General features: G+C 57.7%; 1 protein-coding gene across 3 annotated transcripts; it reads left to right on the forward strand.

Annotated features, from left to right (window-relative positions):
• The first annotated feature begins 606 nt into the window (after positions 1-606).
• Positions 607-16,434, forward strand: LOC135192068 (tyrosine-protein kinase ZAP-70). Of its 3 annotated transcripts, none has more exons than XM_064174902.1 (13): positions 607-1,008; positions 1,364-1,524; positions 2,380-2,518; positions 4,398-4,476; positions 5,194-5,232; positions 8,150-8,163; positions 8,940-8,988; positions 9,909-10,089; positions 11,256-11,462; positions 13,058-13,250; positions 14,565-14,705; positions 14,880-14,992; positions 16,275-16,434. In XM_064174902.1, exons 1-13 carry the CDS (start codon positions 607-609, stop codon positions 16,396-16,398), a joined length of 1,842 nt encoding a protein of 613 aa, XP_064030972.1. In that variant the 3' UTR covers positions 16,399-16,434. The 3 variants fall into 3 exon arrangements, with proteins under 3 accessions (XP_064030972.1, XP_064030973.1, XP_064030971.1); XM_064174903.1 differs by lacking the exon at positions 8,150-8,163 and adding an exon at positions 8,594-8,609 and having other exon boundaries at positions 8,942-8,988; XM_064174901.1 differs by lacking the exon at positions 8,150-8,163 and having other exon boundaries at positions 5,194-5,234.
• Positions 16,435-17,182: the final 748 nt, after the last annotated feature.

Raw genomic sequence — 17,182 nt, forward strand, 5'->3', positions numbered from 1 at the left:
CTCTATGACTCTGGGACTGACTCTGACTGTGATTCTGTGACTCTGTGACTGACTCTGGGACTCTGTGACTGACTCTGACTGATTCTGTGACTCTGTGACTGACTCTGGGACTCTGTGACTGACTCTGACTGTGATTCTGCGACTCTGTGACTGACTCTGGGACTCTGTGACTGACTCTGACTGATTCTGTGACTCTGTGACTGACTCTATGACTCTGTGACTGACTCTACGACTCTGTGACTGACTCTGACTGTGATTCTGTGACTCTGTGACTGACTCTGGGACTCTGTGACTGACTCTGACTGATTCTGTGACTCTGTGACTGACTCTATGACTCTGTGACTGACTCTACGACTCTGTGACTGACTCTGACTGTGATTCTGTGACTCTGTGACTGACTCTATGACTCTGTGACTGACTCTGACTGTGACTCTGACTCTATGACTCTGTGATTCTGTGCCTCAGTGACTGACTGTGACTCTACAAGTCTGACTCTGACTGTGACTCTGTGTCTCTGTGCCTGACTCTGGGACTCCCTGCCTCTGTGATGCTCTTGCAGCCCGAGCCCCAGCCCCGCACCAGCTGCCCCCCAGCCGGCGCTCGGAGATGCCAGACGCCGCAGCTCACCTGCCCTTCTACTACGGCAGCATCGGCAGGTCGGAAGCGGAGGAGCACCTGAAGCTGGGGGGGATGTCGGATGGGCTGTTCCTGCTGCGGCAGTGCCTGCGCAGCCTGGGGGGCTATGTCCTCTCCATGGTCTACGAGCTGCAGTTCTACCACTACGCCATCGAGCGGCAGCTGAACGGCACCTACGCCATCGCGGGGGGCAAAGCCCACTGCGGCCCCGAGGAGCTCTGCGAGTTCTACTCCAAGGATGCCGACGGCCTCTGCTGCACCCTCCGCAAGCCCTGCAACCGCCCCCCCGGCATGGAGCCCCAGGCTGGGGTCTTCGACAGCATCAGGGACAATATGGTGCGGGAGTACGTGAGGCAGACCTGGAAGCTGGAGGTACTGCACAGGGAGCAGGGGGGCTGGGGGGGGAGCTGAGCCAGGAGGCAGCTTAGGAAAGGTGTGGAGGAGCTGGAAGGGGTCCAGAGAAGGGCAGCAGGGATGGGGAAGGGACTGGAGCACAGCCCTGTGAGGAGAGGCTGAAGGAGATGGGGGGGTGCAGCCTGCAGCAGAGGAGGCTCAGGGCAGAGCAGCATCCAACCCACCCTTGCAGCAGCCATGACAAAGAGCCCAGGGACTTCAGTTCTGAGACCTTCCAAGTCTCCTGTGTCACTTGCCCCAGAGGGTGCAGAGAAGGCTGTGCTGAAGCCACGCAGCAGGCTGGCAGCAGGTCTCATTTCTCCCTCTTTCCCAGGGGGATGCACTGGAACAGGCCATCATAAGCCAAGCTCCACAGGTGGAGAAGCTCATCGCCACCACAGCCCACGAGAGGATGCCCTGGTACCATGGCAGCATTGCCCGGGATGAGGCTGAAAGGAGGCTCTACTCAGGAGCACAGCCTGATGGGAAATTCCTGTGAGTGTGCCAAGGCCTGGCAGGTGCTGTGCCCCTGGGCTGGCTACCAACCTCTGTGGGTGGCAGCTTCGTGTTGCTGGGAGGAGAGGTTGGGCAGGCTGTGGGTACAGATCTATCACAGGCAGGGGTAGTGATCTGGTTTAAGCTTCCCAGGGACTTAAATGCCTACCAGAGACTCAAATGCCTACCAGAGTGGGTACAGATCTATCACAGGCAGGTGTAGTGATCTGGTTTAAGCTTCCCAGAGACTCAAATGTCTACCAGAGACTTCTCCTGCCCCTCTACTCTGCCCTGCTGAGACCTCATCTTGAGCACTGCCTTCAGTTTGGGGCTCCCCAGTTGAAGAGGGACAGGAACTGCTGGAGAGGGTCCAAGGGAGGGCTCTGAGGATGAGGAGGGGACTGGAGTACTGGCTGAGGAAGAGAGGCTGAGGGCCCTGGGGCTGCTTAGGCTGCAGAAGAGAAGACTGAGAGGGGATTGAATCAATGCTTATCAATCTCTGAGGGCTGGGGGTCAGGAGGGGGGGACAGGCTCTGCTCACTGCTCCCTGGCACAGGACAAGCAGCAGTGGATGGAAGCTGCAGCACAGGAGGTTGCAGCTCAGCACAAGGGCAACTTCTTGTCTGGAAGGGTCCCAGAGCCCTGGCACAGGCTGCCCAGAGAGGTTGTGGAGTCTCCTTCTGTGGAGCCTTTCCAGGCCTGTCTGGATGTGTTCCTGTGTGCCCTGAGCTGGATTGTGTGGTCCTGCTCTGGCAGGGGGCTTGGACTGGCTGCTCTCCTTGGGTCCCTTCCAACCCCTGACATCTGTGAGCCTGTGAACTTTGAGCCTGGTTTAAGAGTTCTGCTTCCCTCCAGGTTGAGAGAAAGGAAGGAGAATGGTGCCTATGCCCTGTCCCTGGTCTATGGCAAGACTGTCTACCACTACCGCATAGAGCAGGACAAGTCGGGCAAGTACGCCATCCCCGAGGGCACCAAGTTCGACACCCTCTGGCAGGTACCAGCCTGGGATGCTTGGACCTAACAGCAGCCTTCCAGGACCTGAAGGGAGCCTAAGGAAGGCTGGAGAGAAGCTGTTTGCAAAGGCCTGCAGTGACAGGACGTGGGGCAATGGGTCTGAGCTGGAGAAGAGCAGATTTAGATTGGATGTTAGGAACAAGTTCATTGCTGTGAGGGTGGTGGAGCACTGGAACAGGTTGTCCAGGGAGGTGGTTGAAGCTTCTTCCCTGGAGACATTCAAGGTGAGGCTTAATGAGGCCCTGGGTGACCTGGGCTGGTGGGGATGTCCCTGATGACGGCCAGGGGGCAGGACTGGGTGACCTCTGGAGGCCCCTTCTGGCCTGGACTAGTCTTTGAGCCCTTGAGTCTGTGAGTTCTTGAGTCCTTGACTCTATGACTCTGAGTCTTTGAGTCCTTGAGTCTTTGAGTTCTTGAGTCCATGAGTCTTTGAGTCCATGAGTCTTTGAGTCCATGAGTCTTTGAGTCCATGAGTCCTTGAGTCCATGAGTCCTTGAGTCCATGAGTCCTTGAGTCCATGAGTCCTTGGGTCCTTGAGTCTATGAGTCTTTGAGTCCTTGAGTCTTTGAGTCCTTGAGTCTTTGAGTCCTTGAGTCTTTGAGTCCTTGAGTCCATGAGTCTTTGAGTCCTTGAGTCTTTGAGTCCTTGAGTCTTTGAGTCCTTGAGTCTTTGAGTCCTTGACTCCATGAGTCTTTGAGTCCATGAGTCGTTGAGTCCTTGAGTCTTTGAGTCCATGAGTTCATGAGTCTATGAGTCTTTGAGTTCATGAGTCTATGATTGTCTGAGTCTCTGCTGCCCACTGTGTGCTCACAGAGAAGCCACTTTAGCCCCTGGCAGCAGGTCTGGGACTTGATGTTCTTCAAGCTCCCTTCTGCCCCAGACCTTTCTGTGGCTTGTGCAAAACACTGCCAGAGCTGAGCTTGGTCAGCCTGGAGAGAAGGCTCCAGGGGGACCTCAGAGCTGCCTTCCTGTGCCTGAAGTGGGCTACAGGAGAGCTGGAGAGGGATTTGTCACAAGGACTTGTGGTGATAGGCTAAGGGACAATGGCTTTGAGCTGGGAGAGGGGAGATTGAGGCTGGAGAAGTCTTCAATGAGACCTTGGAGTGGCCTTCCAGGATCTAAAGGGGGCTATGGAAGGGCTGGGGAGGGACTATTGACAAGGGCTTGGAATGAGAGGAGGAGGAGGAATGGGTTTGGAGTGGCAGAGGGGAGATTGAAAGTGGATGTTGGGAAGAAGTTGTTTGCAGTGAGGGTGGTGAGAGACTGGCAGAGGTTGAGGGTGGTGAGACACTGGCACAGGTTGCCCAGGGAGGTTGTGGAGCACAGAAGCACAGAATGTGATCTTTGATCACATTCTGTGCTTCTGTGCTCCACAACCTCCCTGGAGGTGTTCAGGACCAGGCAGGATGAGGCCTTGAGCAGCCTGTTCTAGTGGGAGCTGTCCCTGCCCATGGCAGAGGGTTGGAGCTGAATGATCTTGAAGCTCCCAACCCATTCCATGAATCTATGAACCCACAGAGCTCCTCTGGGCAAACAAAAGCCTTCTCCCAGGCTTTATCAAAGACAACACAACTCAGAATCCTTTCTGGCTGGGACAGCAAGAACACCCTCCTGAAAACACTCTTCTCCTGCTGGGGCTTTTCCTTTTCCCTGGCTCTTATCTAACCTCCCAAGTTCTTCCCAGCTCTGCAAGAGCTTAGGAGAGTAGAGAGATAGGAGAGGAGAGAAAGGAGAATTCTAGTCCCTCTCTGCCATCCATCTGAGGGCTCACTGCCACCCAAGCTGGCTGCAATAAACAAGAGATGGTTTTCTCCTCACAATATAATCTCTTTTTCCCCCCCCTCCACTTCCTTTCCCAGTTGGTGGAGTACCTGAAACTCAAACCAGATGGGTTGATCTTCTACCTGAAGGAAGCCTGTCCCAATCCCAACATGCCAGGTGAGGTGACAGCTCTGAAAGCCATCCCCTGGCCTCACTTCCCCACCCAGTGGAGCCAGTTTGAGCAACACCAACCTGAGTTAGCCTTACTTTGGTGCTGAGGGGGCAGTGAGGTGCTCTGGTCAGATGGGCAGCTCTCATTTGATGTTGTCTGCTGAAAGTGGCCAAGCTCCAGCCTTGGCCTAGGGTGGCCCAAAGATGTGAGCAGATGTAGGAGGGGAATTGGTGCTCCAAATGGAGCTGCTGCTGCTGCTGCCAAGCAGAAGGCTTCTGAAGGATGACCTGGGAATGACCTGTCCTGCCAGGCTGCTGTGTGGTGACTCTGGGGCTGAGCACTCCAAACCCTATCCCTATGGGATGTCACTGAGACAGAGTCACTCTGTGGTCACTCTATCCCAGCCCAGGGGTCTCAAACATCACTGCAGAGCCTGCCCATGGCACCTTTGCTCTCCTGGGGTGCAGCTCACTCCCTGCCAGCTCTGGCACCAGTGCCCAGCAGTGCTGCAGTGAGGCTGTGTCTGCCCTGAGGGCTCAGCTGGGAACACCACCCAGACCCAGGCACCTTTCTGCACCTTGCTTTGGCTCAGGCTGTGGAAAGCATCCTTTTGGGGGGGGGGGGTCAGACACAGGTGACCACACAGGTCCTCAGGGACTGATGCTCTGACCCTGCTTGGGGCACAGGCAGACCCTTAATAACTTCTCTCTCCTCATTCACAGCATCTGCAGCACCAGTCCCACCAACCCACCCCTCCATGAGTGTAAGTCCTGGGGAGGCTTTGGGGGTTTTGGTGCCTCAGTGGTTCAATCTTCCTGCATTTCAAGCTTGCTCCTTCAGCTCTGCTCCCCCAAATCTGCTCCTCCAGCTCTGCTCCCCCAAATCTGCTCCTCCAACATTGCTCCCCCAGCTCTGCTCCTCCAACATTGCTTCTCCAGCTCTGCTTCTCCAGGTCTGCTCCTCCAACTCTTCTCCTCCAACATTGCTCCCCAAGCTCTGCTCCTCCAACATTGCTCCCCCAGCTCTGCTCCCCCAGCTCTTCTCCTCCAACATTGCTCCCCCAGCTCTGCTCCTCCAACATTGCTCCCCCAGCTCTGCTCCTCCAACATTGCTCCCCCAGCTCTGCTCCTCCAACATTGCTCCCCCAGCTCTGCTCCCCCAACATTGCTCCCCCAACATTGCTCCCCCAGCTCTGCTCCTCCAACATTGCTCCCCCAGCTCTGCTCCCCCAACATTGCTCCCCCAACATTGCTCCCCCAACATTGCTCCCCCAGCTCTGCTCCTCCAGCTCTTCTCCTCCAACATTGCTCCCCAAGCTCTGCTCCCCCAGCTCTGCTCCTCCAACATTGCTCCCCCAGCTCTGCTCCCCCAGCTCTGCTCCTCCAACATTGCTCCCCCAGCTCTGCTCCCCCAACATTGCTCCCCCAGCTCTGCTCCCCCAGCTCTGCTCCTCCAACATTGCTCCCCCAGCTCTGCTCCTCCAACATTGCTCCCCCAGCTCTGCTCCTCCAACATTGCTCCCCCAGCTCTGCTCCTCCAACATTGCTCCCCCAGCTCTGCTCCCCCAACATTGCTCCCCCAGCTCTGCTCCCCCAGCTCTGCTCCCCCAACATTGCTCCCCCAGCTCTGCTCCCCCAGCTCTGCTCCTCCAACATTGCTCCCCCAGCTCTGCTCCTCCAACATTGCTCCCCCAGCTCTGCTCCCCCAGCTCTTCTCCTCCAACATTGCTCCCCCAACATTGCTCCTCCAACATTGCTCCCCCAGCTCTGCTCCTCCAACATTGCTCCCCCAGCTCTGCTCCCCCAGCTCTGCTCCTCCAACATTGCTCCCCCAGCTCTGCTCCCCCAACATTGCTCCCCCAGCTCTGCTCCCCCAACATTGCTCCCCCAGCTCTGCTCCCCCAACATTGCTCCCCCAGCTCTGCTCCTCCAGCTCTTCTCCTCCAACATTGCTCCCCAAGCTCTGCTCCCCCAGCTCTGCTCCTCCAACATTGCTCCCCCAGCTCTGCTCCCCCAGCTCTGCTCCTCCAACATTGCTCCCCCAGCTCTGCTCCCCCAACATTGCTCCCCCAGCTCTGCTCCTCCAATATTGCTCCCCCAGCTCTGCTCCTCCAACATTGCTCCCCCAGCTCTGCTCCTCCAATATTGCTCCCCCAGCTCTGCTCCTCCAACATTGCTCCCCCAGCTCTGCTCCTCCAACATTGCTCCCCCAGCTCTGCTCCCCCAGCTCTTCTCCTCCAACATTGCTCCCCCAACATTGCTCCTCCAACATTGCTCCCCCAGCTCTGCTCCTCCAACATTGCTCCCCCAGCTCTGCTCCCCCAGCTCTGCTCCTCCAACATTGCTCCCCCAGCTCTGCTCCCCCAACATTGCTCCCCCAGCTCTGCTCCTCCAGCTCTGCTCCTCCAACATTGCTCCCCCAGCTCTGCTCCCCCAGCTCTGCTCCTCCAACATTGCTCCCCCAGCTCTGCTCCCCCAACATTGCTCCCCCAGCTCTGCTCCTCCAGCTCTGCTCCTCCAACATTGCTCCCCCAGCTCTGCTCCCCAAGCTCTTCTCCTCCAACATTGCTCCCCAAGCTCTGCTCCCCCAGCTCTGCTCCTCCAACATTGCTCCCCCAGCTCTGCTCCCCCAGCTCTGCTCCTCCAACATTGCTCCCCCAGCTCTGCTCCCCCAACATTGCTCCCCCAGCTCTGCTCCTCCAATATTGCTCCCCCAGCTCTGCTCCTCCAACATTGCTCCCCCAGCTCTGCTCCTCCAATATTGCTCCCCCAGCTCTGCTCCTCCAACATTGCTCCCCCAGCTCTGCTCCTCCAACATTGCTCCCCCAGCTCTGCTCCCCCAGCTCTTCTCCTCCAACATTGCTCCCCCAACATTGCTCCTCCAACATTGCTCCCCCAGCTCTGCTCCTCCAACATTGCTCCCCCAGCTCTGCTCCTCCAGCTCTGCTCCTCCAACATTGCTCCCCCAGCTCTGCTCCCCCAACATTGCTCCCCCAGCTCTGCTCCTCCAGCTCTGCTCCTCCAACATTGCTCCCCCAGCTCTGCTCCCCCAGCTCTTCTCCTCCAACATTGCTCCCCCAACATTGCTCCTCCAACATTGCTCCCCCAGCTCTGCTCCTCCAACATTGCTCCCCCAGCTCTGCTCCTCCAGCTCTTCTCCTCCAACATTGCTCCCCAAGCTCTGCTCCCCCAGCTCTGCTCCCCCAGCTCTGCTCCTCCAACTCTTCTCCAACATTGCTCCCCCAGCTCTTCTCCCCCAGCTCTGCTCCTCCAACATTGCTCCCCCAGCTCTTCTCCCCCAGCTCTGCTCCCCCTCTCTAAAGCCCCCCCACTCAGCTGCAATATACCAAGCCCAGCTGCACTGCTGTCCCCTTTCCAGCTGGGATGGGGACAAGGAGTAGCTGGGCACAGCCACCATTAGATCTGGAAATGGTTTCCATTCACAGCGAGCTCCTTGCACCATGCAGGCCTGTCCTTGGGGAGCCTTCTCCTCCCTGCCCTCCTTGCCAGGCAGGAGCAAGGAGGACACAGTCAGATTCTGGGAACACTCAGCCTGGCTGCTGGCCCCCAGCCAGCTCTTTGTGCTCCCTCCACGTCCCTGGCCTGGGGGCACGTCTGGGCTCAGTCACTGCTCCCAGTGCTGAGCAGTGTTGAAACCAACTGCTTTGGGAGACTGGAGTGGCCCAGCCCAGAGCCCAGAGGAGGCTAAACCAGGGCTGGAGCATTCAGTCTGTGCTGGGCTCCCACGTTGTGATGCCTCTGCAGCAAGCAGTGCTGCTGCTTGGAGCTCTGCTGGACCAGTGGGTGCCTGTCACAGAGTCAGGAAGGCTGGAAATGCCCTCTGAGACCATCAGGTCCAACCAACCAGCACCTCCATGGCCACTAAACCGTGGCCCCAAGTGCCACATCAATTCATTCCCTGGATTCCAGCACCTCCCTGGGCAGCCTGTGCCAAGCCCTGACCACTCCTGAGCAAAGGAGTTTTTCCTAACCTCCAACCTAAACCTCCCCTGGAACAACTTGAGGCCACTTCCTCTTGTCCTGCCCTTAGCTACCTGGGAGAAGAGGCCAACACCTGCCTGCAAAGCTACAAGAGCAGGGTCACCCAGAGCAGGTTGTGCAGGATCACATCCAGGCAGGTTTGAAGCATCCTCTCCTTGCTCAGGTAACCACAGACCTCGTCCTGCACAGCCTGGGTGGCTGCAGGGTGATGCTGCATCCAGGCTCTGTGGCACTGAACCCCCCACAGGGTCTGATCTCTGCTGTGCAGCTGCAGTGGAGGGAGCTACCAGCCAGGGCTGGGAAGAGAAAAGTCACCTTGATGCCACTCCAGTCTCTTGTGCTCACCCCAGGGCCTGTCAGAGGGAAGCAGCAGCTGAGCTGAAGTCTCCTCAGCCCTCTCCTTCCCTGGTTCACACCGAAGCAGCTTCCCCTGGCTCCTTCACCCACTTTATTCCTTTCTTTTCCAGAGGAACCTTGGCCCTCTCAATGCAGATGGATACACTCCAGACCCTGTAGGTGAGCACCTTTGGAGTGAGCTCATGCACATGCCCAGGTCCTGCTCTGTGGATTGGGAATTCTCAGACCCCCTCAGCCCATCCTGACTTCTGCACCAGCAGAGTGAAAGGAAGGGAGATGGCCAGGGGGGAGGCTTGGGTGCAGGGACTTACAGAACCAGACAGGGTGGGAAGGGAGCACAAGGAGCAGCCAGTGCCAACCCCTGCCATGCCCAGGGACACCCTACCCTAGAGCAGGCTGCACACAGCCTCAGCCAGCCTGGCCTCAAACACCTCCAGCCATGGGGCCTCAACCACCTCCCTGGGCAACCCCTGCCAGCCTCTCACCACTCTCCTGCTCAACAACTTCCTCCTAACATCCAGGCTGACTCTCCCCACCTCCAGCTTTGTTCCATTCCCCCCACTCCTGACACTCCCTGATAGCCTCACAAGTCCCTCCCCAGCTTTTTTGGAGCCCTCTTCAGATCCTGGCAGGCCACAAGAAGGTCACCTGGGAGCCTCCTCTGCTCCAGCCTGCACAGCCCCAACTCTTTCAGTCTGTGCTCACAGCAGAGCTGCTGCAGCCTTTGAGCATCCTCCTGGCCCTAACTGAAATGAAAACTGCTCATGAAATCCCAGAATCATCTGGGTTGGAAGAGACCTTTCAGATCTGGCAGAGACCTTTCAGCTCAGGCAGAGACCTTTTAGCTCAGGCAGAGACCTTTTAGCTCAGGCAGAGACCTTTGAAGGTGGAGCAGCTCTGCTGTGAGGACAGAATGAGGGAGCTGAGAGAGTTCAACCTGGTGCAGCCCCAACTCTTTCAGCCTCTCCTCCTAGAACCTGAAAGAGAATTGGCCAAGAGACAAAAGAAAACCTCCCCAGGCAGGGAGGGGAAGGGGGATGGGGAAGGGTCTGTCATTTACTGCTGCTTCTCCTGGGAAGGGGCAGGGAGCTCACATCTGCTCCCCATGGACTCCAGCGTCTACGAGAGCCCTTACAGTGACCCTGAGGAGCTGAAGGATAAGAAACTCTTCCTGAAGAGGGACCACCTGATGATGGATGAAGTGGAACTGGGAGCAGGAAACTTTGGCTCTGTCAAGAAAGGAGTCTACAAGATGAGAAAGTGAGTGGTGGCCTGGAGGAGAGTGGTGCAGGCTGAGCTCAGAGGTGGCCTCAGCTCTCCTGATGGAGTGGAGGTGTGAGAGCTGCTCTGGGAGGTCAGTGGTGGCTTGGCATGAGCTGTCAGTGGCATTGCCCTGAGAGTGTGTTCTGCACTGCATGCTCCTGGGCACCACTGCCACTTCTGAAGGCATTTGCTGGTCTCAGAGCTCCAGGCTGCTGAGGTCATCTTGGTCTGTGCCAGGGCAAAGGAGTGAGACTGAGAAACCATCCTGGGTTGTCTCTGAGCTCACAAAGATGATCTCTGCCTGTCTGGGTCCTGAGTTTCCTCCTTGACAAATGGCAATGCTGATGCAGACCTTGGTGTGAGGCTGATGCAGACCTTGGTGTGAGGCTGATGCAGACCTTGGTGTGAGGCTGATGCAGACCTTGGTGTGAGGCTGATGCACCTTCAGACCTGCAGATGCCAAATGCTGGCCTGCATTTGTAAGGCTGAGGAGGTCACAAGAATCCCAGGATCACAGGATCCCAGGATGTCAGGGGTTGGAAGGGACCCAGAGAGCTCATCCAGTCCAACCCCTCTGCCACAGCAGGACCATCCAAGCTAGCTCAGGGCACACAGGAACACATCCAGACAGGCCTGGAAAGGCTCCACACAAGGACACTCCACAACCTCTCTGGGCAGCCTGTGCCAGGGCTCTGGGACCCTTCCAGACAAGAAGTTGCCCTTGTGCTGAGCTGGAACCTCCTGTGCTGCAGCTTCCATCCATTGCTGCTTGTCCTGTGCCAGGGAGCAGTGAGCAGAGCCTGTCCTCCCCTGCTGACCCCCAGCCCTCAGAGATTGACAGACATTGATTCAATCCCCTCTCAGTCTTCTCTTCTGCAGCCTAAGCAGCCCCAGGGCCCTCAGCCTCTCCCCACCAGGCAGTGCTGCAGTCCCCTCCTCATCCTCATAGCCCTCAGCTGGACTCCCTCCAGCAGTTCCTGTCCCTTTTAAGGACCTCTTTGACCTTCAAGCAGGTCTGGGATCCCAACAGAGTTCTGGACTCCACCCAAAGAGGCTACAGAGCTCACCCTCAGGAGAGCAAACAGCATCCCATGAGGCTGTGATCCACCAATCCAGCAGCTGTTGGCTTCACCTCCTGTGTCTCCCTCTCGTGTCCTGTGCAGGAAGCAGATCGATGTAGCCATAAAGGTGCTGAAGAACAACAACGAGAGGACAGTGAAGGATGAGATGATGAAGGAGGCTCAGATCATGCACCAGCTGGACAACCCCTACATTGTCCGCATGATCGGCGTCTGCGAGGCAGAGTCCCTGATGCTGGTGATGGAGATGGCTTCTGGAGGACCACTCAACAAGTTCCTGGCTTCCAAGAAGTGAGTGAAGAGATCACAGACTCAGAGAATCAGTCAAGGCTGGAAGGGAGCACAAGGAGCAGGCAGTGCCAACCCCTGCCATGCCCAGGGACACCCTACCCTAGAGCAGGCTGCACACAGCCTCAGCCAGCCTGGCCTCAAACACCTCCAGCCATGGGGCCTCAACCACCTCCCTGGGCAACCCCTGCCAGGCTCTCACCACTCTCCTGCTCAACAACTTCCTCCTCACCTCCAGCCTCACTCTCCCCACCTCCACCTTTGCTCCATTCCCCCCACTCCTGTCACTCCCTCACAGCCTCAAAAGTCCCTCCCCAGCTTTTTTGGAGCCCCCTTCAGATCCTGGCAGGCCACAAGAAGGTCACCTGGGAGCCTCCTCTGCTCCAGCCTGCACAGCCCCAACTCTTTCAGGCTGTGCTCACAGCAGAGCTGCTGCAGCCTCTCAGCATCCTCCTGGCCCTGCTCTGGACACTCTCCAGCATCTCCACAGCCCTCTTGTCCCAGGGGCTCCAGAGCTGGATGCAGGACTCCAGATGGGCTCTCAGCAGAGCAGAGCAGAGCAGAGAGGCAGAATCCCCTCCCTGGCCCTGCTGGCCACACTGCTGCTGCTGCAGCCCAGCCTCTGCTTGGCTCTCTGGGCTGCAAGTGCACACTGCTGGCTCCTGCTGAGCTTCTCCTCCAGCAGCACCCCCAGGTCCCTCTCCTCAGGGCTGCTCCCCAGCCTGGCACTGCCCAGCCTGGATTGGTGCTTGGCATTGCCTTGACCAAGCTGCAGGACCTTGCACTTGGTCTTGTTGAACCTCCTGAGCTTGGCTTGTGCCCACCTCTGCAGCCTGCCCAGCTCTCTCTGGCTGGATCCCTGCCCTCCAGCCTGGCTGCTACACCACACAGCTTGGTGTCAGCTGTGGCTTCTCAGCTGTCTGCTGCCAGCTCACCTTTGCTTTGTAGCTGGAGGGAAGGTGGCAACAGCAGGAGCTGTCTTGTTGTGTGAGGTGACAGGGGCTGCTGCTGCTGCTGGAGGAAGGATGCACAGAGTCAACCAGGTTGGAAGAGACCTCCAGGATCACAGAGTCCAACCTATCACCTAACCCTTCTCATTAACCCCTGGCACCCAGTGCCTCATGCAACCTCCTCTTAAACACCTCCAGGGATGGGCACTCCACCACCTCCCTCTGCAGCCCATTCCAATGCCAATCACTCTTTCCATGGAGAATTTCTTCCTGATGTCCAGCCTGAACCTGCCCTGGCACAGTTTGAGGCTGTGTCCTCTTGTTCTGTCCCTGGCTGCCTGGCAGAAAACCATTCTCCCTTGTCCTGCCTCTAGACACCCTCCCAACAAAAGAGTCCTTCTGCAGCCATCCTGTAGGATCCCTTCAGGTAGTGGAAGGCAGCTCTAAGGTGATCCCAGTCTGAACAACCTCAGCAGAGGTGCTACAGCCCTCGAGTGCCAGGGCACCACAGGGTACCAGGTGGTGACCAAGCAGCACAGCACAAGAGCCTCAAGCCAGATGCTCACCTGACTTGCAGCTGGGAAGGTTGGGGGGCACCACCATGGCAGCTGCTGTGTCACTGCTGCTCTCCTTTCCCCTCATCCCCAGGAATGAGATTGCAGTCAGCAACATTGTGGAGCTGATGCACCAAGTAGCCATGGGGATGAAGTACCTGGAGGAAAAGAACTTTGTCCACAGAGACCTGGCAGCCAGGAATGTCCTGCTGGTCAACCAGCACTATGCCAAGATCAGTGACTTTGGCCTCTCCAAGGCTCTTGGTGCTGATGACAGCTACTACAAGGTAAGTGTAAGCAGACCAGAGCTAGCAGGAGCCCTCCTGGCTCTGGGTGGGGGTTAGGATCCCCAGAGGTAGGGGGTTTGGGATCTTCTCTGCTGCATGATCACATCCCACTCAGGCTGCCATCACTGCTGTGGAGCTGCAAAGGGCTCTGCCAAGGGCTGGGTGGCAAAGTGGAAGCTCAGCTGAATGCAGAGGCAGTGAGGAGGATGGAGTGCAGTGAGGTGACAGGAGACACCAAGCCAGGAGCAGCTGTGGAGCTGTTGGAGGGGAGCAGAGCTCTGCAGAGGGACCTGGCCAGGATGGATGGGTGGGCAGAGGCCAAGGGGATGAGACTGAACAAGGCCAAGGGCAGGTTCTGCACTGTGGCCACAACAACCCCAAGCAGCACTACAGGCTGGGGCCAGAGTGGCTGAGAGCAGGCAGGCAGAGAGGGAGCTGGGGGTGGTGGGAGAGAGGAGCTGCAGAGGAGGCAGCAGTGCCCAGGTGGGCAGCAGAGCCAATGGCATCCTGGGCTGGCTCAGGAGCAGTGTGGGCAGCAGGACAAGGGAGGTTCTTGTGCCCCTGTGCCCAGCACTGCTCAGGCCACCCCTGGAGTGCTGTGTCCAGTTCTGGGCTCCTGAATTGCAGAGAGATGTTGAGGTGCTGGAAGGTGTTTGGAGAAGGGCAGCAAGGCTGGGGAGGGGCCTGTGAGGAGAGGCTGAGGGAGCTGGGGTGGTGCAGCCTGCAGCAGAGGAGGCTGAGGGCAGAGCTGATTGCTGCCTGCAGCTGCCTGCAGGGAGGCTGTAGCCAGGTGGGGTTGGGCTCTGCTGCCAGGCAGCCAGAGCCAGAAGAAGGAGCCCCAGGCTGAAGCTGTGTCAGGGCAGGTTGAGGCTGGATGTGAGGAGGAAGTTGCTGGCAGAGAGAGTGATTGGCACTGGAATGGGCTGCCCAGGGAGGTGGTGGAGTGGCCGTGGCTGGAGGTGTTGAAGCCAAGCCTGGCTGGGGCACTGAGTGCCATGGTCTGGTTGATTGGACAGGGCTGGGTGCTAGGTTGGGCTGTTTGAGCTTGGAGCTCTCTTCCAACCAGCCTGATTCTACGCTTCTGTAATAGAGGAGCAGGGGGCAGGCAGAAGAGGATGAAGATCAAGCCAGGCCTCACCTTTCCAGCTGTGCATTGAGCCCTGGGGCTGGAGTGTCAGAGTTAGGTAGCATCATGGCACAGTGTCCTGTAGCCCCAGGCTGGCTGAGCAGAGCCACCAAGACAGCAGTGCCTGGCAGAAGTCAGGTTCAGGCTGTGCCCTGGGGTGAAAATGTCCTTCTGTGCTTTTGCTGCAGGCCAAGACAGCAGGCAAGTGGCCCCTGAAGTGGTATGCCCCAGAGTGCATCCTCTACCACAAGTTCTCCAGCAAGAGTGATGTGTGGAGCTATGGTGTGACCATGTGGGAGGCCTTCAGCTATGGGCAGAAGCCCTACAAGGTGAGTTAGAGCTGGAGCCATGGGGGTTGGATGCCACAGCAGAGCTTCCTCCTCCTCCCTGGCAGGCTGCCACACACTGGAACTGCAGCACCTGCTTGGTTCTGCAATTCTATGGCTCTAACCCTGCTGCCAGCTGCAAAACCATTCAGCACTTCCCACTCGTTGCTGTCCTAGAAACTGAAAGGCCCAGAGGTGACTGGCTTCATCCAGCAGGGCAAGCGCCTGGAGTGCCCCACAGACTGCCCAGCAGAGATGTACAGCCTGATGCAGCAGTGCTGGACCTTCAGGTGAGGCTTTGCCCAGCTCAGCTCCTGGCTGGGCAGCAGGTGCCTCAGAACAGCACAGACTGTCTGGGAAGGGACAGCACAAAGCAGATGTTGTCTCCTGCCTCGCTCTCATTCCCTGCTCCATGATGCATCTATTGCTCCATTCTCACATCCCTCAACCTGCCACTACCATTCCTGCTCCCTGTTGCATCTATTGCTTCAGTCTCACATCCCTCAACCTGCTACTACCATTCCCTGCTCCCTGTTGCATCTATTGCTCCACTCTCACATCTCTCCACCTGCCACTACCATTCCCTGCTCCCTGTTGCATCTATTGCTCCACTCTCACATCCCTCCACCTGCCACTACCATTCCTGCTCCCTGTTGCATCTATTGCTTCACTCTCACAGCCCTCAACCTGCCACTACCATTCCTGCTCCCTGTTGCATCTATTGCTCCACTCTCACATCCCTCCACCTGCCACTACCAGTCCTGGAAGATATGGAATCATTGAATTGTTTGGGTTGGGAAAGCCTTCTAAGGTCATCCAGTTGTATAAAGATGCCACAGGCTCTGTGCCTTCACAGGATCACAGATGTTAGGGGTTGGAAGGGACCCAAGGAGATCATAGAGCCCAACCCCCCTGCCAGAGCAGGACCACACAACCCAGCTCAGGGCACACAGGAACACATCCAGACAGGCCTGCAAAGGCTCCACACAAGGAGACTCCACAACCTCTCTGGGCAGCCTGTGCCAGGGCTCTGGGACTCTTCCAGACAAGAAGTTGCCCTTGTGCTGAGCTGGAACCTCCTGTGCTGCAGCTTCCATCCACTGCTGCTTGTCCTGTGCCAGGGAGCAGTGAGCAGAGCCTGTCCCCCCGTCCTGACCCCCAGCCCTCAGAGATTGACAGACATTGATTCAATCCCCTCTGAGTCTTCTCTTCTGCAGCCTAAGCAGCCCCAGGGCCCTCAGCCTCCCTCAGCAGGCAGTGCTGCAGTCCCCTCCTCATCCTCAGAGCCCTCTGCTGGACTCTCTCCAGCAGTTCCTGTCCCTCAAACTGGGGAGCCCCAAACTGAACACAGTATTCAAGATGAGGTCTCCCCGGGGCAGGAGAACCTCCCTTGATCTGCTGGACACACTCTGCCTAACACACCCCAGGATGCCTTCACCCCAGAGCAGTCCCAGCTGCCCCTCTAAGCCCTGCTACACCTGCACTGCTCTTCTCCTCCCCTGGTTCTTGGCTGCTGAGTATCTTCTCCTCGAGCCAATCCACTTCCATCCTCTCTGTTGGTCCTTTCTGCAGGTGGGAGGAGCGCCCAGGGTTCAGCACCGTGGAGAACATCATCCGCTCCTACTACTACAGCATCGCCACCAAGACAGAGAACGGGGCAGACACAGGGGACAAGTCCCAAGCAGCTCTTCCCTGAGCTTCCTTCTCTGCTCCTCAGCACAAACCCTTCCTGCCCGGGACCAAGAAAGGCTCTTAGTGAATTTTGCTTTTTCATCTCTCCAGCACAGGTTTTTGTTTCTCAATTAGCTCCAGACCTAAGGAGGTGATGCTGCCAGGGCAGCCAGGGGCACTCAGCTGTGCCTTGTGTCCCCAGGCAGCTGGCCATGAGGTCTGGGTGCAGCACAGCACAGCACAGCACACACAGCATTCGAGTTCCTTCTTAGCCACTTCCAAATACACTCAGCATAGAACCACAGTGTCAGGGGCTGGAAGGGACCTCCAAAGCTCATCCAGTCCAACCCCTGCCAGAGCAGCAGCATCCAGAGCAGAGCACACAGGAACACATCCAGGGGGGTTCTGAATGTCTCCAGAGAGGGAGACTCCACAGCCCCCCTGGGCAGCCTGTGCCAGGCTCTGGCACCCTCACAGGCAAAAAATTCCTCCTCATCTTTAAATGAAGCTTCCTCTGCCTCAGCTGCCACCACTGCCCCTTGGCCTGGCACTGGCATCCCCCAGCAGAGCCTGGCTGCAGCCTCCTGCCACTCACCTGCACATCTTGAGAACCACTGCTGAGGTCACCTCTCAGCTCCTCTGCTCCCAGCTCCCAGCCCCAGCTCCTTCAGGCTCTGCTCCTAACAGAGCTGTTCCACTGCCTTCAGCATCTCTGTGGCTCTGGGCTGGGCTCTCTCCAGCAGTTCTATGTCCCTCTTGAACTGGGGAGCCCAGAACTGGATTCAGTGCTCCAGATGTGGCCTCAGCAG

The sequence above is a fragment of the Pogoniulus pusillus genome, chromosome 41, assembly GCF_015220805.1.
Source record: "Pogoniulus pusillus isolate bPogPus1 chromosome 41, bPogPus1.pri, whole genome shotgun sequence".
Classification (NCBI taxonomy): domain Eukaryota; kingdom Metazoa; phylum Chordata; class Aves; order Piciformes; family Lybiidae; genus Pogoniulus; species Pogoniulus pusillus.